The sequence below is a fragment of the Hydra vulgaris genome, chromosome 08 (genome assembly GCF_038396675.1).
Source record: "Hydra vulgaris chromosome 08, alternate assembly HydraT2T_AEP".
NCBI classification, from domain to species: domain Eukaryota; kingdom Metazoa; phylum Cnidaria; class Hydrozoa; order Anthoathecata; family Hydridae; genus Hydra; species Hydra vulgaris.
Genome location: NC_088927.1, coordinates 51,391,401 through 51,415,836, shown reverse-complemented (window position 1 = coordinate 51,415,836; position 24,436 = coordinate 51,391,401). Strand labels below are relative to the sequence as shown.

General features: G+C 28.8%; 3 protein-coding genes across 3 annotated transcripts in view; 2 read left to right on the top strand and 1 right to left on the bottom strand.

Moving 5' to 3' along the window:
* The first annotated feature begins 567 nt into the window (after window positions 1-567).
* On the top strand, window positions 568-1,617 carry LOC136083418 (52 kDa repressor of the inhibitor of the protein kinase-like). Its single transcript, XM_065802814.1, has one exon. It carries the CDS (start codon window positions 568-570, stop codon window positions 1,615-1,617), a length of 1,050 nt encoding a protein of 349 aa, XP_065658886.1.
* Window positions 1,618-9,254: 7,637 nt separating this feature from the next.
* On the top strand, window positions 9,255-11,341 carry LOC136083939 (probable serine/threonine-protein kinase DDB_G0267514). The gene is made up of 2 exons (XM_065803896.1): window positions 9,255-10,083; window positions 10,221-11,341. The coding sequence occupies exons 1-2, from the start codon at window positions 9,481-9,483 to the stop codon at window positions 11,172-11,174; spliced, it is 1,557 nt and encodes a 518-aa protein (XP_065659968.1). The 5' UTR covers window positions 9,255-9,480; the 3' UTR covers window positions 11,175-11,341.
* Window positions 11,342-22,775: 11,434 nt separating this feature from the next.
* Window positions 22,776-24,436, bottom strand: part of LOC136083417 (intraflagellar transport protein 140 homolog) — a 42,249-nt gene continuing 40,588 nt past the window's right edge. Inside the window, 3 exon segments of the mRNA XM_065802813.1 lie at window positions 22,776-23,235; window positions 23,503-23,644; window positions 24,231-24,397. Coding sequence (XP_065658885.1) covers window positions 23,053-23,235; window positions 23,503-23,644; window positions 24,231-24,397 — 492 coding nt within the window. The 3' untranslated portion in view covers window positions 22,776-23,052.

Sequence of the window (24,436 nt, the reverse complement as noted above, 5' to 3'; positions counted from 1 at the left end):
AAGTGGAATATTTTCAAAGACTTATTTTGTAGATTTATAAGATTCTTTTTATTTAAAGTATAATTCTGTTTCCATATCTGGCACCCATAGTTAAGGTGTGACCCGAAGATGGCATACCAGATACATATAGAACATATCTAAATACTAAAAAACAACTTTCAAGTAAAAATTTAGATTTTGCTCTAGGTTCAAACACAAAGTAAGTTTTAATAGATTCTTGCAATTATTATGTTCTAAAAATGTTATTGATTTTTAATACGTAAAAAAACACGATTCAAACTTTGTTTAAAACACTGCAATGACATCTTAATGATTTAAGATTATTGACCTCAATTGAACTTTTCCTAAACGCTGATTTTTATTATAACCACCCAACTTTTCAAAATGTTTTTAATAATACAATGCTAATAATAATTATAATAATAATTCTACATTTCCGTGTTCAAGCTGGTAATAAAATTCTTGAAGATCTTCTCAAGTATCATCAACAAAATGCTTCCTACATATCTAAGACATCACAAAATCAACTAATAAAGTGTTGTGGAGAAGTTTTTACTGACGCAATAAATGGAGAAATTAAAAACTCTAAGTATTTCTATTATAGCTGATGAAGCCTCAGACAGTAATAATAAAGAACAACTATCATTAGTAATACGATTTGTTGATTCCAAGTTCAATATAAGAGAAGAATTTATTAGTTTCTTACATTGCACTAACGGTGTTACTGGTCAAGGATTAATTAGTGTTTTGTTAAAAAGTATTTCAGATTTTTTGTTGGATATCATGAATTGTAGAGGACAGTCATATGATGGTGCTGGGGCAATGTCTGGACACACCAAAGGGTTATCATCTCGTGTTTTAAATCTTAATGAAAAAGCTATATATGTTCATTGTTACAGTCATAGACTTAATTTTGCCATTTGTGCATCATGCAATGTTCAATATGTCAAAAGTCTTCTGGCGCATGTTAAAGATGTATCATACTTTTTTAATCTTTCACCTACAAGGCAACAAAATTTAGAGGAGCACATTAAAAGAACTGCTCCAGTTGCTGGTAAAAAAAAATTGAAAGATGTTTGCAGAACACGTTGGGTAGAAAAAGTTAATGGTTTGGATACTTTTCAAGAACTTTTTATTCCTTTGGTTTCTTGTCTTGAAGAAATGTCTTTAAATGTTAATAAGAGTTTTAATCACTCAACGTCTTCCAGTGCATTCTCGCTTCTGAAGTTATTAACAGGTTTTGACTTTATTGTTGCTTTATGTATAACAAGAAATGTCTTTGACATTACTCTTCCAGTAACACGAATGTTGCAGTCAAAGAGTAATGATATTTATGATGGTTTAAATCTTATTCGGGCATTAAAAGATGTTATATCTTTGCTTAGAAGTATAGCTGATCAACATCATCAAATGTGCTATGAACAAGCTCTAAAAATAGCCCATGAGCTAAATGTTACTGAAGCTAAGCCAAGAACTTCATTTATTTCAAAAAACAGAAATAATGCTCCTTCGGAATGTGTTTCTGATTATTTTAAAATAGCAATCACAATTCCTTTGTTAGACCGTCTGAGTACTGAACTAGGCACAAGGTTTGACAACACTACCATAAAATTTTAAAAAGCGCTTGTCCTAGTTCCTACAAAAATGATTTCAGAAGTTCAAAGTTCTCGTGACACTAGTTGGAAAGAATGTATAGTACCTTTTAGTGAATTTTACAGGGCAGATTTACCAAATCCACTAGCTTTACCTGGTGAGCTTGACCTATGGGAAGTTTATTGGTTAAATTTTGAAGGTAATGTCTCTTTTAATATTACTGAGACTTTAAAAGCAATAAATTTTCCTGGCTTTGAGAACATAAAAATTATTCTACAGTTACTTGCTACCTTTCCTTTAACTTCACGTGAATGTGAGCGCACATTCTCTTAGCTTCGGCGCCTGAAAAATTATACGCGAAGTACAATGGTAGAGGAACGCTTAAATGGTTTAGCTTTGATGAATATTCATACAGAGTCAGTAATAGATATCGAAAAATTTATTGATAAATTTGCAATTAATAATCGTAGATTAAGTTTTAAATTAATATTAAGAAATAAAAATAGAAAATTAATATATAAATAATAAAAAATAAAAAAAGTAAAAAAATTAAAAAAAAAAGAAATTCATTACCGCTAGGTAAAAAGGCTATTTTCATAGCTACACATTTTTATAAAAGATAATTTGGCATGAACATATTGGCATACAATGTTTTTTGCTGTTACCGTCAGGTGTATCGATTTTGTTGCGGTTCATTCTTTTAAAGTTTTGTGTTATGATTACAAATGTTATGATTTAATTTTTTTTAGATTTGTTTATCAGCAAGGTTGAAAAGAATGAAGATGGGTTTACAATTTTTTTTTAGCTAACTGGAATACTAGAATGTGACACTAAATATGTTTATATAACTCCATATTGATTTTTTTTTTTTGTTTTTAGGTGCCCTTAGTTATAACAGTCTTATCACAGAGCGTAGCTGAAGAGGATTTACTAGGAAATTTGTGCCTCCTCCTTTACCAAAGCTTTCTTTGAACCAGGGATATCTTGCTTCTGAAACATGCAGCTATTACATCACGGCTGTTCATTATAATATTATAATACCTAATGTAAAGAATTTTTTAAATAACAAATATATAATTTTGAAACAGTATAGTATAATCGTATAACTTTATAATGGGGTATCAGCCAGGATCCAGGGGGGATGGGCCCCCTACACCATACTCTTAAAGTCCTAAATGTTCTTAGAATTCAGAACATTTAGAATTAGAGGACCTTTTTTTTTTTTTCTTGGACGTACCCAAATAATTTTTTGCATCCGCCCCTGTAAATTATGTAGAAATGCTATAAAATTTCTATAGAATGTCTATTAATTTCTATAGAAATTGCTATAAAACTTTTTTTTCTATAAAACAAAAAGTAGAAAAAAAAGTTTTATTGGAATTTCTATAGAAATTAACAGAGATTCTATAGAAATTCTGTAGAATTCTATAGAATTTCTATAGACCATATGTTCCAAAAGTTTATAGTAATTCCATAAAAATTTTTTTCCTGGGAAATTAGACATAATACAACCTAATGGAACAAATTAATATCAAATAAATCCAATTCACCCATCTTGATTCAACAATACAAAATACAAAGTAAATTAGTTAAAAACTTGGTGAAGTTAAAACGTATTGAATACGAAAAAAGAATAAGTGAAACATCAAAAAAAGATCCAAAATTATTTTACAGTTATGTTAATTTAAAGAAAAAAGTTAAAGGAGGAATAGTTTCAATTTCTGATTAATGTAATAACACGGTAACGAATATTTATAGCAAATATTTTAAACAATTGTTTCACTTCAGTTTTAAAAATGAAGATAAGCATAACATACCAAATATGCTGCAGAAGACTAAAATTATTCAAGATAGATATAAACAGTATAATAACTAGTTATACTATTGAAAATAAATTAAAAAATTTGATGTCTACAAAGCTGTTGGAGTAGATGGAATGAGCTCATATGTCTTAAGTAAATGTCATAGTACTCTCTGTGAACCATTAAATTTAATATATATAAATCGTTGATTGAGAAACAATTATTGAAAAAAACAAACCTGAACTCTGGAAATCAGCAAATATAACTCCGATTTTGAAAAAAGCTAACATGAACAATATATCATATTACAGGTCAATCTCATTGACCTCTATACCATGTAAGTTTTGGAATCAATCATTCGAGATAAAATTATGGATTAAATAACAAAAAACAGCTCATTAAATGAAAATCAGCATGAACTCAGAAAAAATAAAAGCTGCACAACAGGTGCAATAAAAAATGGCTTCACAGTTGATATGTTATATCTAAACTTTGAAAAGTTTAGATATAACATATCAACTGTGAAGTTCACTAAACTTCAATCATATGGTATCGTAAGAAATTATCTAAGATGGATTAAAAACTTTTTAACTAATAGAAAACAGAGAGTGATCCATCATGACACTGTCTCAGATTGGCTTCCAGTTAGCAGTGGTGTACGACAGGGATCACTTTAATTACCACTGCTTTTTTGATTTTCGTTACCGATTTGTCAAAAACTTTACGCCGATGATAGTAAAATAAAAAACATTATATAAAATCCGAATGATTCAATAAGTCCTCAAAATGATATAAAAATTATATTGGCATGGTCATCTATTTTGCTCACAAAGTTTAATTATAAAAATCGAAAAGTTATGTATATCGGGAAAAAAAAATCCAAATGCTACATTTATAATGAATGATATTGATTACAATTACTATTATAAATTATGTAATACAGAAGCTGAACGTGATTTAGGTATGAAGGTTCAATAGGATCTAAAATGGCGCTCACAAGTTGATTGAGTAACAAGTAAAGCAAACAGAATGTTAGGTATTGTAAAAGGAGCATTTAAGTATTTAGATGTAAACATAGTAAAAAAGCTCTATACAATATTCAAACGTCCACATATTGATTTTACGGTTCAGGTACGGTCTCCTTTTTGTTCAATAAGACATAGACAAAATTGAAATGATCCAAAAAGAGCAACTAAACTAGCACCTACAATTAAAAAATTACCCTATGAAGCTAGGTAAAATATTACACAAATAAAAACACTAGAAGAACGTAGACTACGTGGAGATCTTATTCAACATTTTAAAATTCAACATGGCCATGATAAAAGAAATTGGGTTACAAACAATTATCAAAGTACATCAAATGAAGGTCCGTATTTATAACAACACAAATTCAAAATGAAAAAACCTTTTTGCAGAAATACTTTCAGATATCACTTTTTCCAATATCAAGTTGTTAATGCATGGAATTACTTACTATCTGAAAGAGTGAAAGCTGCTTAAACAAATAGCTTTAAAAATAAACTAGACAAATCTGAACTTTGCAGAAACTATTTGCTAAAACATAAACAAAAAACAAACTGAGCTGTTACAGCACAATACCTACTGTTATAGCACTTTACAAATGTTAACACCAGTTGTTACAGCTATACCCAGGGGGGCTGGGAGTCCCTCCACTTTTTTTTGAAGAACTTTTTTTTTTTTTTTTTTCTTTTAAATTAGATATGGAGGACTTTTTTTACAAATTGATGATGGTGCCCCCCCTTCTTTCCCTTAACATTGAAACCCGTGTCGGCCCTGATACCTTATTATTATTATTATTATTATTATTATTATTGTTATTATTTTTACTATTATTACTATTATTATTGTTATTATTGTTATTATTATTATTGTTATTATTGTTATTGCTATTATTATCATTATTATTATTATCATTTGGAGCTATTGAAGCTATCCTCTTTGCAATGACATTGCAAATGGTGGACGCTTTTTTTTAACGAGTTTAAAGTACTTTTTTGAAAAAGGAAAAAAAATGAACTAATAAATCAGGAAATAGTGAAAAAATTAATTAATAGATCAGGCAAAATTTTTATTTAGTTTTTCAAAAATAGAATCAATAAAATGAAGATTAAATAAAATATCCAAAAAGTAGAAAAGAAAACAAACTATATGAAAGAATATAAAATTCAAAAGTAACGAAAATAAAAGTAAAGAAAAAAAAGTTTAAAAATAAATGAAAAAGAAAGAAAACATTCGAAACTTTGAAAAAGGTCAGCATACCAAGAGTTTTTATTGCTTTTAGTTTTTAATATTTTGTTGGTTATTTATTTTATGTTATGATTTATTTTTAGTTAGTTTTATGTTGTTATGTAGTTTTAATTTAAGTTTATGATGTTACGTGACAATTTTTTCATTTCTTTAGTTTTTTAGTATAACAATTTTTACTTATTCATAGATAATCATTTACTGTTTTATTCGATCATGTTAGTTTTATATAGTTTCATCTGTATGGCCGGCCGTAATTTATATATACATATACATATATATATATATATATATATATATATATATATATATATATATATAATATATATATATATATATATATATATATATATATATATATATATATATATATATATATATATATATATATATATATATATATATATATATATATATATATATAGTCATTTCAAACATTATTTTAAAATAAACGTAACTTTAACTTATTGTAATTTATTCAGTGTTGTAATTTGTAACTTTAGTATATTTTTTCCCTTATCTCTTTTTTTTTACGTATATTTTTTGACTAGTATTTATCTGTGGTCTTTTATTTATAATTTTTTAATATTGCAGCTTGTTTTAAATGCAACGCATTTGATAATATAGTTTGTAACTATTTATATATCTTTATTAACATATTACGTATATAGTTTTTTTTTATGACTATAGATGTTATTATTATGTATTAATCATTGTTATGGCTTTAGTGACTGTTTTTAGTGAATTAAATTGATATAAATCATGTCTAGAGAGTTTAAAAGTGGTTTTGAAAAACAGAAGAAAAAATATAAACGTGAAGTTTTTAAAATCACAACAGGGTGCGCTAGTTAAATTTTAAATACAAGATGAAGCTGAATTTTAAGATCAAGATGGAGGATCAGCTGCTGTTGAGTGTTTAAGTATGGTGAGTAAGAGAACCAAATTACTTTTAGATCAATCCAAGTACAAGTAATGATAAAGAGCTAAATTATTTTTTGCCGTCTCATTCTTCTAATCCTCAAAACCATTCAATTTCTATTGGAGGATTAGCATTTGAAGTTAATTTTGCGCTGGAGCTGAAGGGATCGTTTCTGACATTAACAATTCAGTTGTGTTTCCTGTTTCGTTTTCAACTGCTAAATTTAATGAAATTATCCGAAATGGCCCTTTGCATACAGTAAAACTATTGACAAGGCGTTTTTTTTTTTTTACTGTAAACTATTTGGTTACAACACTGGCTCTCAATTATCTTCCGAAGGTTAAAGTGATTAGACACATCTTAGCAGAGGACTTTAATCCCATTAGACGTCACTAAAGCATGTTTAGAACGTTAAAACGTGAAAGGAATGTGAAATGCCTTTAAACAAAGCTTTAACAATCGAATATGAAAGGTATCCACTCAAGAATACAGGCACGGATCTTAGAAATAAATCCAAACCATTTTACATGCCCTGCGCTAGCCACAGCCTCAACCTTGTAATTTGTGACGCGGCAAAACGTTCCCGGAAATCTCTGACGTTTTTTTGGTGTTGTGCAAAAAATTTTGTGCGTTGTTTTCATTGTTTGTTTTTGTTGTTGTTGTTGTTGTTATTGTTGTTGTTGTTGTTGTTGTTTTTGTTGTTGTTGCTGTTGTTTTCTTGTGTATTGTTCATTGGGCATTGTAGTGAATAGTTAATATTGTTATATGTTTTAGTGTGTTGCTTTTGTTTGGTATGTTTTTTATATTTGGTATGTATTTTTTATTTAGTTTAATGTTGCCAACTTTGTATAGTTAGCTATTGTGTATATAAAAACAAGTGACTTAATATTTCTATTATTATTATTGTTTTTGTTGTTTTATTATTATTGTAGTTTTTATGTTTATTATTATGGCAACGTTATCAATTGAATCTGACACGACAGCCAAAATCAACTTTGATAACATTATTGACGACTTGGCTGGAATGAAACGAGAAAAGTACAGTTCATAAAGGTGAGTCTAATTTTATAATCCTTTTGACGCAGTTTTAAAAATTATCTAACTTGATCGGATAAAAGAAATAGCGTGAGATACTTTATCCAATTAGCTACATTCATAAGCTGGGCTGGCTCACTTGTTTGAGTTAATGTCTCACCTGAGTAAAATCCCACCAAAATTAGGCAAAATCTCAATTATCCGGGCTAGTCTATTGGTCATATAAACAAATTTAACTTTTATAAGTAAGTATTAAACATGGCGAGACCTCATGCAAGTGAGCCAGCCCGACTAACCACGCTAGCTTGCCTAATTTTTTTTTATTCACCTCCCCAAGGCCTGAAAGGCCACTACAGATGAGGAGGCTACTTAATAGTGGTTATAACCCTCTCTCAACTTTTTAACTCCGAAACACGAACCTTGACAAACAAGGCTGCTGTGCCGAGAAACAAGTTGAGCGCGGTACTACCAGGGACGTGGTGGGGATCGAACTCGGAACCTCTCGCTTATGAAGCGAGCGCTTTACCACTACACCACTACCGCATTTAAACAGCCCCTTAATATATCTCACTGTAACAAAAAAAAATTTGTCAACTGTACCAAAACTTAATTTTACCAAATCCAAAACTCAATTTTACTAAAATCAAAACTTAATTTTGCAAAACTTAATTTTACCAATTCCATATGTAAATTTTACAAAACCAGTCTTAGGCATATCAACAGTTTAATCTTTCTCTAAAACATGACAAAACTATTTTCTTTATAAATTTTACAAATGATCTCTCATCAGCAATTCTTGGCTTTTAGTTTTTAAGTTTCATTTATAACCCCGACAATAAATAAACTCATAAACTTTCGTTTAGCATTGTAAACCCGATATTTTGAGCGCCGAAGCAAATTTGTTTTATTATTGTTTTTTTACCAAATATTCTGATTTTGTCGGGTCTTCAATTGATTGCAAACTGTAATTCCATGGTAACGTTTGCGAGTTTCATAGTTAAAGTGTTTTGTAATTGGCAACTATTTTTATTGTGTTTGTATGGTTTAATGTGTAATTGTTAATGTGTTTATACAGGTTTTAATGTGAGTTGTTGTGGTTCTGTAATTGTATATAAGTTGTAGTAAGAATTTGTAAAAGATGAGTTGAATTACACTTTTTTTTTTTTTTATCGCAAATTAAATTTTATCCATAGTTTATGTTTAGCATTTTTAAAATTTAAATAATAACATTAATCGTGAAAATGTTTTAGCTCATTTTTATAAAGCTTTAAACTACTGTTTTTTTCAAGTGCTTAATTAATTATTTTTACCGACATCTTTACTTTATGTTATTATCTTTACCTGTTATGTTTTTATAACTACTTGTTATATGAGCAAATGATGTTAAAAAACTTAAGCTATGTAAGCCTCATTTTGTGAGTTTATAAACCTCGTTTTATCAACGAAATTGATGGAAATTGATGATTGCTTTGTGTTGCTGTCATTATTTTTTGATGGAATTTGTACTTCTAATTAAAGATTAGATCATTGTACTTCTAATTAAAGATTAAAATTGTTTTCTTTAAGCAAACAACAAAACATAGATTTGTAAATAGTTTTATCTGTTCACAAATCTATGTTTTGAAAGTCGGTATCACACTTTCACTTTGACAAATTCAAATACAATGTATTTCTTTGATCTTAATATTTAGCAAAACTTGACTGTAGAAATTCTGCCTGAAGGTACACTAAATCAAACTTATTCTATGCTACATCTCAACAAAAATACTGCAACCCATACATACAAACATCTCTTTTTGTTATTAAGAAATGCCTTAGACCTACGTTGACAATGCTTATAATAGAAGTGCTGGTAGAGTTGGAATGGTCCACGGAAGCGCAGTTATTTCAAGTGGAAGCTCAGGAAGTTCAAGTAGACAAAATAGTTACACTGGTCATACAAGTCACTCTTCTGGATCTACTTCATCATTAAACCGCAGTTACGTAGATAATGGTTACAACCGTAGTGTGGGTAGAGTTGGATTGGAAGTTGGCTCCATGGTTATTTCAAAAAATAATAACAGTTCAACAAAAAGTAATTATCACTCCAATGAAAAAACATACGTCGACAATTCTTTTAATTGCAGAGTAGGTAGAGTTGGATTAGAAGTTGGCTCCGTGGTTATTTCAAAAAATAATGACAGTTCAACACAAAGCAATCATCAATTTCCAGAGAAAAGTCAAAAAACAAAAATACATGAAGAAAAAAGAATGGGGGTAGAAGCTGTTAAATTAACAGAAAATAATCATAAATCAAAAAAAGTTTACGTAGATAACGCATTTAACAGAAGACACGGAAGAGTTGGATTTCCACTTGGTTCCAAACCATTAAGGAAAAAAGTAGAAGCTGTTGCTTTACCCACCTTCCCCTACGAAGAAATACGTCCACAACTAAATGACTATAGTGAATATGACAATAAGCTTCAGGTAACTAATATTAAAAGTATTATTTTAAAGCCTAAACTTTGTATATATAAATGTTTTGAATTATTTACAACCTTCCTTGAAAAATGTAGTATAACTTAAGTTATAATATATTTAACATTTATTAAATGTTTTCAAAGGAAATTATACAAAACTTGATGGATCGAAGAGCTATTAAAAATAATTTAGCACTTGAATCGCAAGAGTTAATTCCTATAAATACATTACAATCATTTGCAAACATATCTGGAAAAGATGTTGCATACGAAGAATTGGAGCTGGTTAAAAAAATTGGATCCGGGGGCTTTGGGGAAGTTTATTTATCTAAACGGAAAGATACAATTGTGGCTGTAAAAAAACTACGTCTTCAAAGAATTTCAAAAAATCGTCTTAAGGATTTTACAAAAGAGGTCACAAACTATTATATGTTAAATCATCCAAACGTTGTCAAATTTTTAGGTGCATGCACAGTTACTCCATTATGCATTATAATGGAATACATGGACATGAGTTTGTTTGAAGCTAAGATTGATATAGACTTTTCTGAGGAAGAACGTCTTAAAATCATATCACAAGTATGCAAGGGTTTACTTTATTTGCATGAAAACCGAATCGCTCATTGTGATTTGAAAACTCAAAATATTTTGATACGTTATAATGAAAAGGAAAACGTTTGCGTTGCAAAAATTTGCGATTTTGGATTAAGCATCATTAAACATAATACAGAAACTTCGGGCTCCAGTATTGAACAACATTTTAAAAATATCGGAACACCGCGCTATTCCGCTCCAGAAGTGTTAAGAGGGGAGCTAATAGCTACATCTGCGTGGTTTATGTGCAACATTTACTCGTTGTCTTTAATTCTTTTTGAAATAATTTATGAAGAAGAGCCATTTAATAATCTTTCATATGTTCAGTTGCAAAAGCAAGTGGGGGAAAATGGTATAACTCCTGACATTCCAAGAGATGTAAGTGTTGACATAAATATTATTAACCTTATGAAGTCGTGTTGGATATTTAGCCCTGTTCAAAGACCTAAAATAAATGAAATTGAGAAGAAGGTAAACCGTATAACAAAAATTTATTGCGATTAAAAATGCAAAAACAAACGAATAATTTTAGAATACTTTATGGTGATTATATAAAATTTCTTATCACCTTTGAACATCATCTTACTTGTATTTTCTTGACGTTTAAATATAGTCTGTTTTTATATTTATAAACTTGATTTATCCAAATTTATGCAGAAGGTTGTAACGAACACAGAAGTTTTTTTTGAATTAGTCCATAAACTTTTTTTTATTAAAAGAATATCATACCTATCAAAGTTTAAATTGGTTTAGATAATTTCTAGATCTTTTAAAGTATGATATTTTTATAATTATTTTTTAAACGTTTATTATTTGGTATCCAACCTTCTTAACAAAAGTTAAACTTACTAATAATACTATGAAACACACTTTTTGTCATAATGTTTTAAGTGTAATACTTCAAATGCTGACTTCTAATGACTGCGGAAAGACAAACATTAGGCACAAACTTTGATTTTATAATCACAACACAAATAAAAATTCGTTTTTGAGATAGAACAAGAAAAACTTCAACTTATTGTTTATCCAGTCTAGTTAAAAAAAAACGCATATTGAATAGATCGGAAACGGTAAAAAAACTACAGAATAAGTCCATTTTTAGAGTGATGACTTTCTCAAAGTAGCCCCCAAATGAAGTTTACCATTATTATTTTTATTATACTGTCTTTGATAAAGGCGTTTAAAGTCCGATAGATCTTTCTGAAAGCGTTTGTCTTGCTACTATGACTAAGCTCTATCTCCTTGTGAATATAATAGAGAGAAAACTTTTGAATATTGGAGAAAAAAATTATTGAGATAAGCGTTTAGAATTTGGACGTTAGATGACATTTTACATACCATTTTAATGTAATTCTTTTAAGACTCATAACTTACTACACATAGCTTTCATTTTGTGATTACCCAGGAAACTATGACCAACTGCAACAAAACTGCTCTAAGCCAATCTCTTTTTTCTATTCAAGAACTTGGCAAACTCGTAATGTTCTATGTCTTCTTGATCTATGGTTTGACAAAGAACCTTAACTTTGCACAGCTTTGTAAAAAGATCTTGGATGTATTTGAAAGCCATAACTTAATGTGCAGAGGTGGAGTGGTGCAGAGGTGGCACTTTCTGAGGTTCTATCAGTCGTTCAATTTAAGTTTGCAAAAGAGTGAAAAGATTATCAAAAAAATATAATATAGTTGGAGGGGGAACGAAGTTTAATTCATTTTTCAGGTTCTTTGTAGTCTTTCAAAGTCTTTTTAGTAACATAAATTTTAACAAAATAACGCCTAACTACCATAATTAAAATTTAACCAGTCACATTCCGCTAAGCTTGGTCGAATCCATTCAAATTTGTTCGAATATTGATTTGGAAAATGAAATTTAAAGTGATCAAAATTTGTCTAATTTGAATTTGAGTCAAATTCGAACTAGAAATTTAAATTCAAATTTATTCAAATTTTGACGAATTAATATCGATATCATTAGAAATTATTATCAATATCATTAGAAATTAATATCATTATTATTAGAAAACTTTTTAATATAAAATTGGCATTTCAACTTTATATTCGTCAAAGATATAATCAAAAATCGCGCTCAAAAACATGAGCGCTGTCCGTTTTTGTCCGGAATTGGCAACCAACTATATAAATACTAATGATGTGGCGGTGCTCAGTGATAAGGTCTTCTAATAGGTTTCTTAAAAAAATTGCATTGAAAAACTAAATAAAACAAAACAAAAATTTTTTTTTGTTGTACATTTTACAGATTTTTCAACAAAATAAATCAATTTTAATGCTTTGAATATAAATGTTTGATGAGGTTTCATTTCTGAAGGTAAAAAAAAAAACTAGGATTAAAATCAAATTTGCTTTTTTTTTTCTGTATTCCTTGCCAAAACGATTTTTGGGTGAATCTTTTACTAAGACGTTTTTTAAATTTTTCCCTCATCAAAAACAAAAACGCCAATAAATCCTTGGAAAACAAAGGTTATTCTAAAATTTTTCAAAAAACAGACAAACAGGCTTATATAATAAATTTCTCAAAAAAAAGATTTGAAAATGAAACCAAGTATAAAAACTACAAGCGTCTTTTTGAATCAACTTTAGACGTTCTAAAAAAATATTATACTTCTGAATAGTTAAGTAAACACAAAAATGATACAAAAATGAAGAAGTAACTGATAAAAAGAAGTTAATCAAAATAACCTTCCAATCAATCTTAACTCAAATAATGAATTTATCACAGATAAGCCTTTAATTGCAGAACAATTTAATCAGTATGTTGTTTAGGTAGATTCTAACAAAAAAGAGAAACCACAAATTCAAATCCTTTTTAAATTATACCAATGTAAAGGACTATAATGAACGTACGGAAAGAAAACTATTAGATGCAACATTTTTATTAAAACCTTATTCAAATCCTTTTTAAATTCTAACTATACCAATGTGATGGACAATAATAAACTTACGGAAAGAAAACTATCAGATTCAACTTTTTTATTAAAACCTAAAAAATGATTTAGAATATGATGATATGAGTAGTCGTATAAAATAAATCATATGTATAACTATTCCACTATTGCACATATTTAATCTTTAAAACAAGGCGTTCGTCCTGAAAAACTTAAAATTGTAAAAGTTGTACCAATTTTTAAATGTGGTGATGTTTCAAGGGTTGTATACTATAGACCAATTTCAATTCCTCCTTGTTTCCTTTCTAAAAAGAAATAATATTCTTTATAACAAACAATTCGGATTTAAGTCAAGACATTTCACTGACAATGCAATTATTTTTTATATTTAGGCAGGGCCGGCGCCAGCATTTTTTGCTCTTTGAGATAGCTACCTTCCAGACATGGAGCAAACTCCAAACATTTATATGTTTATACTTATGTCAAATAAGAATGCTTTGCAAAAATTTGCGATAATTGGAGCTTGGGAACAAAAAAGCCCCAAAATTTTTGCCTAGTCTGCCCCAAACGTGAGAGCAACAAGTTGATGAAATATATTTTGAACTATTTTCAACTAGACTTATATTCATCGATAAATTTTAAGTTTTATAGTATTATCTCTTAGTGTTAAAAAATTATGACCATATAAAATTTGCAACCCTCTCAAATTGAGGGGGTTTAAACTTTATATGGTCATAATTTTTGAATGCTAAAATATTTTTCAATGAAACTTAAAATTTATCGATGAATATAAGTCTAGTTTAAAATAGTACAAAATATATTTCATCAACTTGTTGCTCTCACGTTTGGGGCAGACTAGGCAAAAATTTTGGGGCTTTTTTGTTCCCAAGCTCCAATCATCGCATTTTTTTTGCAAAGCATTCTTATTTGACATAAGTATAAACATACAAAGTGTTTGGAGTTTGCTCCATGTCTGGAAGGTAGCTATCTCAAAGACCAAAAAATGCTTGCGCCGGCCCAGTATTTAGGACATACTTAAAGCATTTGATGGAAAAAAATATATATTAGGAGTTTTCATAGATTCCATCAAAGCATTTGATACAGTTAATCATAACATTTTTCAAGCTAAAATAAAACATTATAGCATAAAAAAATCAAACGTAGCTTGGTCTAAAAGTTACTAAACAAATAGAAAACAATATAAAGTATCGGACAAAACGAGTGCAACCAAATAATGCTAATTTAGTTTCTTTATATAAAAGTGCTGCACTTCTTCAATTTAGAGAAATAATTATGTAACTTTTTAGAGATAAAGTTCTTCAAGTTTTATTCATCACAAAGTTCATTATTTGTACACGAAAATTAATAAGTTAATCAAAAGTATTAAAAAAGTTGATTTCCTTCTGGACAAAACAAGTGCAACTCGACAAAATGTTGACCAAGCTGTATTTTGCAATCAATATTTCGTGGCGAATCCTTTGTTGTTGATCACAGCCTTGCATCTTCGAGGCATAGATTCGATTAGGTTATCAATGAAACTTTGTGGAATCGCTGCCCAGGCCTTTTGGATTTGTTCAAACAGTTGATCCTTATTACGAACACCTTCACGATTAATTCTGCGGTTGACAATCTCCCATAGGTTTTCGATAGGGTTGAGATCCGGAGATTGAGGCGGCCAATCCATCACCGATAGGTGGTTGTCTTAAAATCACTGCTTGACTACTTTTGCAGTGTGTTTCGGATCGTTGTCTTGCTGAAAAACCCATTTTATTGGCATATTCCATTCAGCATGAGGTAACATAACATCTTTCAGGATATTTTCATACATGAAACGGTCCATTATTCCATCGTTTCGATGTATTGGACCTAAACCGTTAGCAGAAAAACACCCCCAGACCATTACATTTCCTCCACCATGCTTCACGGTCTTATGGCAGTAACGTAAATCGAGGCGTTTTCCGGCCATTCGACGTACACGGCAAATGCCATCGCTCCCAATGATGTTGAAATTCGAATCATCACTGAACAGGACAGTTCGCCATTTCTGCACTTTCCAGTCAATATGAGATGTAGCAAACAGGAGTCTTTTCTTCTGGTTTTTTAGTGAAATCTTTGCAGGGCGTCGAGAAAACAATCCGGCTTCAACAGCACGTCGTTTGATTTTCGGTCCGATACAGGCAGCTCTAATTGCTTTTGTATCTCGACTGATGATATCCAGGGATCCTTCTTGACGGATCTGACGATCATAGAATCCTCTCTAGAAGTGGTGGAACGCGGTCTTCCACCTTTGTTATTTGCTGCCAACTTCCCCGTAGAACGATATTTGGAATATAGTCTTGATACGGTCCATTTTTCACGCGATATTTATCACAAATATTTTTTTGTGACATTCCTCTTACGTAATCACCATTAATTTTCTTTCTTAGTTTCAATCCAAGACTGTCGGATAATCACGCTTCTCAAGGCTTACCGTGTTACATTTACCTTGTGATGACACAATAATGCTCTGTGGAACACAACGTCTTGGTTGGATGTGGACTGTATTGATGTAATGAAACACTTATTGTATTTCGCTTCTTGTATTGATGTTCTTCGATAAAACACTTTGATAAAACTCACTTCAATAAACTGTCTTGATAATACTGACTGATTGACTTCCATATACTGACTGAATTACATGTCGATTTACATGTTTCTTATATAGTAAAATGAACCTGTGTGAACCTGTTCTGGAAGATTCTAAATGCTTCTTTTTGATGCTTCTGGAAGCTTCTGGATGCGTCTGGATGCTTCTGAATGTTTCTGGATATTTCTGGATGCTACTGGATGCTTCCAGATGCTTCTTCTGGAAACTTCTGGAAACTTCTGGATACTTCCTTTAATTATTAAAAAACCTCCGTGACGTTGACACGGACCAGACTTAAGAAAATGAAACAAACCAAAAAAGTTGCACTTGTTTTGTCCGCTGCAAAATGGCACTTGTCAACAAAATTCTGCCTGTGTGCTGTCACCTGTCAGCTGATTGCTCATGTCATGGCATGCTATGACTCCAGACTCCTGAACTGTTTGCTGTGGTAGTAAAGTTCGTTTCGTTTTTAAGACATGTAAAATTAAGAACACTTTTTAGCATTGTTCGATGTTGTTTGCAAATGTTTTGTCCAATACTGTATATCGTATGATGAAAAAAAAGAATAAAATATATGACAGTCACGTGTGATGTTCTTTAAAGACCAATACTCGAACCACTACTCATTATCGCTTATATAAACAACCTACATAAGTTTTTTCTAATATTTTAACTTCAATTTTATTCGCCGATCACACAAGCTTGTTTTACTCTAATAGTAATATCGATCTCTTATTTAACACGGTCAATAAGGAACTCACAAATTTAACTGATTGGTTTATGTCAAATAAACCATTCTTAAATATAAGTAAAACCAGATACACACTTTTTCATGGACTCCACACAAAAAAATTATTCTTTCAAAATTTCCCATCTTGATAATTGTTATATAAAAAGAGAGGGCTCTTGTGCGTACTTAGAAGTATTTCTCGACGAAAATCTTTCGTGGTGAGAACACATAAGTACAATATAAAATAAAATATAAAAATATATTTCCTTATTATGAAAGGCTCAAAGATTTTCAAACCAAAACCGTTTATTTAAAATTATTTAAGAAAAAATTCTTTTTATAATTTTTTATTTTAAGTCAACTCTTTTATTTAATTTTTCTTCGTACATCGCAAGGTTTTTATTGTCTTTTATTAAATTGTGTCAGCCTTTTTTATTTTTTGCTTTTGTTAATTTAAATTAAATATCAAGTAATTTTTAACGGTGTTAAAGAAAAATTATATCTTATAAAATAATTGCTTGCAATGTAAAAATACGGGGCTTAGTGATACGACTACTGACGTCTTCTTTTATCCCGGCCATGTAAATATTTATACATTTTGGTTTGGTAGCAATATTTAAACTGCAAAATATATATAAACAAACAAACAAACAAAAATATTTTCTATTCAGCATTCTCCTCTGCTTCATTTTTATTGATCTTTGCGAAGATCTTCACTCTCCGTCAAGTTGAAGTACCTGTTCATTTCTAACTGCATAGGGCTGATGGCTGAATAAAAACAGTGACTGGGTGGACTGGCTCGATTGAGAAGACCTTGTTCTTGCTCTGAAGAAATAAGATTATTAATTAAAATGATTTTCTTTTTTAAAAAGCAAATTTTCTCAATTTTTTTAAATTCCACTTTCCTAATTTTTGCTTCATTGTCAAGTTCTCCTCATTAAGTCCTGGGCTGGCCCAACTTTAGTCTCCTTGATTATCAGCTTAATTATTTCCCAGTAAGTCACATTTTCATATTGGGAAATGTGAGTTCTTTGTAAAATGGGTGAAGAATTGCTCTATAACCATAAATCTTTATTTATGGTTTGTGGGACCAAAAACAAGCTTTATAGATGATTTTATTTGGTCCCAAAAATTTTGGAAAACACTTTGGTCTCTTTGCTGTTTGAGGACTTATTAAGTTGAGAACTCAGGTGTTCTTCAATGTTGAAAAGTTTCGACACCACTTGGCAAATGGCAGGTTGTTGCTCAGAGTAAAAATATACACAAATATATTAAAAAAGACATCTTTTTAATCTTGACAAGTAAACCAATAATGACAACAATTTGTAAGAAAAAAAATTAAATTTTTTTAATATTCATAAAGTTTTGAATTATTCGGAATAAAGAATTTTAATAATTTTTAGTTCTGAAAAAAATCAAACTCAATAAAAATTACCTGTTCAAATTCCTCTTTAGGCTAGACCAAATCATTATCAGGCTAAATTTTGAGCTGGTCTTAACATTTATTATACAAAATAAATTGTAATATAAATTGTCTCTTAGATCTGTTACAATCTTGTTGATTCTGCCTTCTTTACAAATCAATAATAAAGAGGAAGCTTTGATCTAACCATAATTCTGGCTAACTTCAAATGAAGCTATGGACCCAAGTAATTGACAAAGTCTTCAAATGCTGCCTCATTGATATGGTTGAAGGCAAGATTACTAAGTTATTAAGTTTTGTAGATTTGAGTATAGTAAGCTTTTAAATACTTGCACAGCAGTTTGTGTTTTATCAAAGGCTCTTTATTTTATGATTTTTCATTCAATATTTTTAACCTGTTTTCCATATGCGTCGAGATCTGGAATATACCTCATTTAATGTAAATTTTTCAGTATGCTATAGAGCCGTTTAAACTTTTTGTGTAAAAATTAGATGTTTTTTTATTATTGCCAGTTCGTGTAATTTAAAATGTTTTCTTGCATTTGTGAAAATCACAACTCAAAGTATGAACTATAAATAAGTTTTCTTAACAGTTTGTTAAGACAAGGTGTACCGCAAAACCGATTTTAAAAAATTTCTTGTAAAATAAGAAGAATTCAGAGTAAATGTTTGCTTAACGAACCTTATACTGTTCTTCTTTATATACTATATCACTATCTAATGAATATTGAATAACCTGTGATCTGAGTAATGAAGACCTGTGATCTAAATAATGAAAGTAAAGATAGTGATAATGATTTTGATTTTAAAACACCAGGGATTAATTTAAATGGTGAGATTATATCACCATGATTGGTTGAAATTTGGACAATTTTAAAAAGAGTTTTCTTAAAAATCAATACATCAATTGTAATAATTTTTTTTTATAACGATGCTTACATAATAAGTTTTTTTGTGTGGAAGGGTGTAGTTTTGTGGAAGGGTGTAGTTTTGTGGAAGGGTGTAGTTTTGTAGAAGGGTGTATTTTTACTTCTCATTAGTTTTTGCTATGTCTGCTATGCATTAGTTTTTGCTGTGTCGAGTAAAGAGTCTGAAAACCGAAATTTTTTATTGAAATTTTACATAGAAAATCTATCGTTCTCATATTCCAAAATCAACGGTTAAAATTGTTATAAAACGTTATAAGGAAAACAAAACTGTAAAAAGAAAATCAATAAGTGGTGGAAAACCAAGATTTTCAAAAACAGGCAAAATGCAACTCAGTCACAACAAGCTTTAGACAAAAAGTTTAAATACAGTAGATCTTTTGTTAACAGAGTATTCAAAATGAAAAATCTGAAAGCATATTACAAGAAAAGAATACCAAAAAAGTCGCTTGATGGAAAAACCAAGGCAATCGGACGAGCTAAAATTAATTACGAAAACATATTTATGCATTTTAGAAGACGATGAAACTTACTGTAAAAAAGATCACTCGATGCTTCAAGGTAATCAATACTATTATCAGTCAAAACGTTATAAAGCTTCTGACAAATTTAAGTGCATTTGAATTAAAAACTTGCTCCCAAGTTCCTAGTACGGCAGATTATATGCAATTGTGGTTTTAAAAGCTCTTCTTTTAAAACAAACCAACCTTTGAAATCAGATCTATATGTGACTAAATGCTTTAAAAAGCACAACCTTATTTTAGCCAGAGATTGGCATCAATTATTCCAAAAAAGTAATTCAGCGGTATGAAAATAATAGAGTCAATTTTGTTTATACTTGTTTCTCTTTGCTAAAAGTGAAACAAGTATCATTTACTAATTTATTACTTCTTTTTAAAAATATTAAAATTCTTTTTGTAAAATACACTAACATATTTGACATTTAATTATGAATTTTTTGTTGTTTCAGGCAGACAGGCGTTACGAATTTATTTAAGGTAGTTCCTATAGAAAAATCCAAATCGTTCAATGAAGTTATTATGTTATATTTTTATGGTTCTTTATATTCAATGGGCTAAAACTAAACCTTTATTAAAAAAAAAAAAGTCCTTTTTTAATACAATATTCACATAAATTTGATGCAATTTTGGTATATCTTATTTACCTAATAACTTAGGAACAATTTATCAAAAAAACTTCAAATTTGCCCTAAATATTCATTGTTAATAGGTTAAAACATTTACCAAAATTATAAAAATAGCTTCTACCAGTATTGAATAAATCCTCTTACTGTAACAAAAATAGTTTTAAGATCATAAATAAGGGGGTTCCTTACAGTTTTTGGGTCATAATTTCTAAAAAAACATTAGAACCTTGATTTTGGTGAATGGCATAGGTATATGTTAAATGGAAAAAGAGCGAAAATTTTAGAGCCATAGTACAATTATTTTATGAAATATATTGTTTGATGTTGAAGCAAAAGTCAGAAAAACACATCTTTGAGAAAAACACAAATATCCATCAAAAACATAATTTAAAATTTAATATCTACCAGAAAGACAAGGATCTCTTACTTCTTTTTCATTTTGAATGTCTATAAATCCTTTCTTAATGTTCCTGATTGTCTTTCTTCTCTTTTTACCATCATCTGATGCTTTTTTTTTCGACATTCGAATACTTATTCTATCTTTTTTAACTGAACCATTTTGAAAACATACACCACCTTTAATACTAAAGTGATGCTGGTGAACTTTAATAGAGATAAAACTCAATTTTTTTCAGCACTTTTCTATAGAAACCACCTTAACACAGATATGCTTAATATTTATGCGTAGTTTGATTAATACTTAATAGTAAAAAATTTTTTTTTTCTCACTTGCAAACAGAAAAAAGTGACGATAAGGATTAATTCGTTGTAATTTAGTCCGTATCTAAGTTTTCTATTAGCATAACCTGTTTATTTTCGGAACGTTTTTCCAGTAAAGGATTAAATGTGATGTTTTATTTACATATTTGTTACTGTCATTATTACTTATTAATATTGTTTTATAATTAATATCATTATATGGTTTCTATTATAATTTAACTGGTGTTTACCTTAGAAGCTTGAACTATTTGTAAATATCCATGAAATGTAAAAACTTTTATTTCAGAATATTTTTTATTGTAGTTTTTGTTTAAACTCGGTTTCTTATATATCAAATTTTAGTTTTATAGTGTATTTGTACAGGTTCCAGGATGTTTTAAGCTAACTCTCTGACTATTTATTTCTTGTTTATTCATTTTTATTATTTCTATTTTTAAGTTTAGGTCTAAATACAAACCATAGGTTGTTAACCGAATAAAATCAAATGATTATGCTCGCCACTCAGAGTCGGGTTTTCCAGCATTTTGAATATATATTTTTATTTTTTTCTAGTTGTTTGTTTTAGATTATTGCATTGTTAAAAAGTATGATTTTCATTAGGAAATAAATGTGTTATGTTCAGCTTTAATTGGTGCATGAAACATGTTTTTCCAACTTATATAGTAAATATGAGTTTTAAGAGGTAACAGAGGTAAAGTTACTAATGATAAAAACTAAATGATAAAAACCCGAGATATAGAAAACAACTTTACCAAAATGGCTAAGGACGGTTTTTACGATAAAGTTATTTTTAAATCTCTACAATATCGCTAATTTTTATACTTATTATATATAAAAAAGTTGACGTTCAAAAAAACATTATGAACAGTAATAAAAAACAGCCGAAATTTTTTTTTTTTTCATAATAAAAAACTTTTTGACATACCCCTGTTTAATATAAGTTACAAACAAGAACGTTGGATAGTATGGCAAGTTAAAACTTTTTGCTTGTTAAGCCAAACAAAAAAATTAGAATGACGATCTCGTACAACCTAAAGTATTTAAAGATTTCAAGTCTACTCAAAATTTTAACAGCGGAATATATTTTAAGCTTAAGATATATTCCGCAATTAAAAACTTAAGTAAAATTTCGCTGTTAAAAATACGTAATTATTAAAGGAGATAAAAAAGTAAAGCTTCTATTTTATCAGGTTCCAAAATATTCCAAATTTTTTAACGATTCTTATCGAAATAGCTCCTCTTATAAGAGAGCTGTTTTGAAAAGAATTTTTCAACGATCCTTATCAAAATAGCTCCTCTTATAGGAGAAGCAACGATCGTTGATTTGGATTATTTTGTTTAGAACCTGGTAAAACAGAAATTTTACTTTTCGATTTTTTATAGCCCTTAAGAATAACGTATTTTACAGATATGTCCTTAAGTACATTGATACACATCGGGAATCCCGGAATACAAATTTAAAATAATGTTATGGACGTAAGACAAAACTTATTTAAAGTATTTGGAATATTGCATTAAAAGCAAGAACCTTTTTTTAAATTCATTACGTCAATTTAACATATTTAAATATATTCGATTAAGTTATTTAAATTGACTTCAGACACAAACCAAATAAGGAGACAGTGAAGTAAAAAAAAGTTTCTTGGTATTTCTATATTATATATTTTAAATGTTTTAAAAATCTTCACTGAATATTCTTATTTACAATAAAAATTTACAAATAAATTATAGTTTTTTTAAATTAAAAAGCTGTGTGCGTAGGTGGGCGCATATGAACGTAACTAAAACTATTGATTTGCAATTTCCTTTTCTTTTTATGAGAAAAGAAAATCAAATGCTCAATGTTCTTAATCCTGAAAAAAAAAAAACGTTTTTATAACTAAACGCATCCATCTTTTCATCATTTATAACTAAATATATCCATCTTCTTCATCTATCTCTTCCTCTGGATCTTTATCTATTTCTTTGTCTTTAGTTGGTTTTAATGCGATTCCAAGTTCTGTATATACTTTTTGAATATGCCCTTTAGAAATAACTTTTTCAAGTTTTTCGGAAGGACAGCACTTGCGAAAATCTTCCATTAAATGATATGCCTAATAAATATTTTAGAAGTTTAATGAAAGTACACACAAAACATTAAAAACATCTACAAAAGAAAAACGAGATTAACAAAAATAACTTTTCCCACAACAATATCATGTGTATGTCAATAATATTATTAACAAATTACAAAAAATAATCTAAAATATTGACAATTTCACCAACATCGTAACCTACAACATAAAGAACATCACAACTTCTACAAAACGATGCAATATAAAATTAACTACAAAAAACACTTAATAAAACAATATTTTTACTTTTTTATAGTTACGAACATTAACGTAATGCTCTATTAAGAAAGCGTAAATATGTTTAACTTGTATTGCTACATTAACATCCGGATCTTCTAAAAGCAATTCACAAGAGCTGACGTTTTCATCAGGAGTGCTCGAATACTCTCTAAAAAATATATCTATATCTCTATCTATCTATCTATCTATCTATCTATCTATCTATCTATCTATCTATCTATCTATCTATCTATCTATCTATATATATATATATATATATATATATATATATATATATATATATATATATATATATATATATATATATATATATACAAATACATACATACATAATTCTATATATATATACATACATATATAAATTAGTAAAAAACAATTATCTAACTTTTATCTTCTACTTTAAGTTTAACCATTGCTGGATCATCAGGAAGAGTTATATATATCCAAGATGGAACTCTTCCTGATGATCCAGCAATGGTTAAAGTAGAAGATAAAGTTAGATAAGTGTTTTTTACTAATTTATTATTGCTCTGTTCTTTAAGAACATTGAGCACTCTATTTGTAAAATACACTTACATAATTTACATATATATATATATATATATATATATATATATATATATATATATATATATATATATATATATATATATATATATATATATATATATATATATATATATATATATATACATATACACATACATACATTCATATACGCTGAAAAAACTCACTTTCTTGCATGTATATATTTTTTCATGAGAGTTAATTTTGTTTTGATTAATGCAAGTTTTTCTTCTTGAACTGTAACATTTTTTGGTTTAGCTTTTGAAAGACACTTGTAAGCCTCAGTAAGTGCACCAAACGCTTTTTCATAATTCTCAAACTCGTCTATCTCAACCTGAATAATAGTACATTTATATAAAGGTAGTTATTAAAA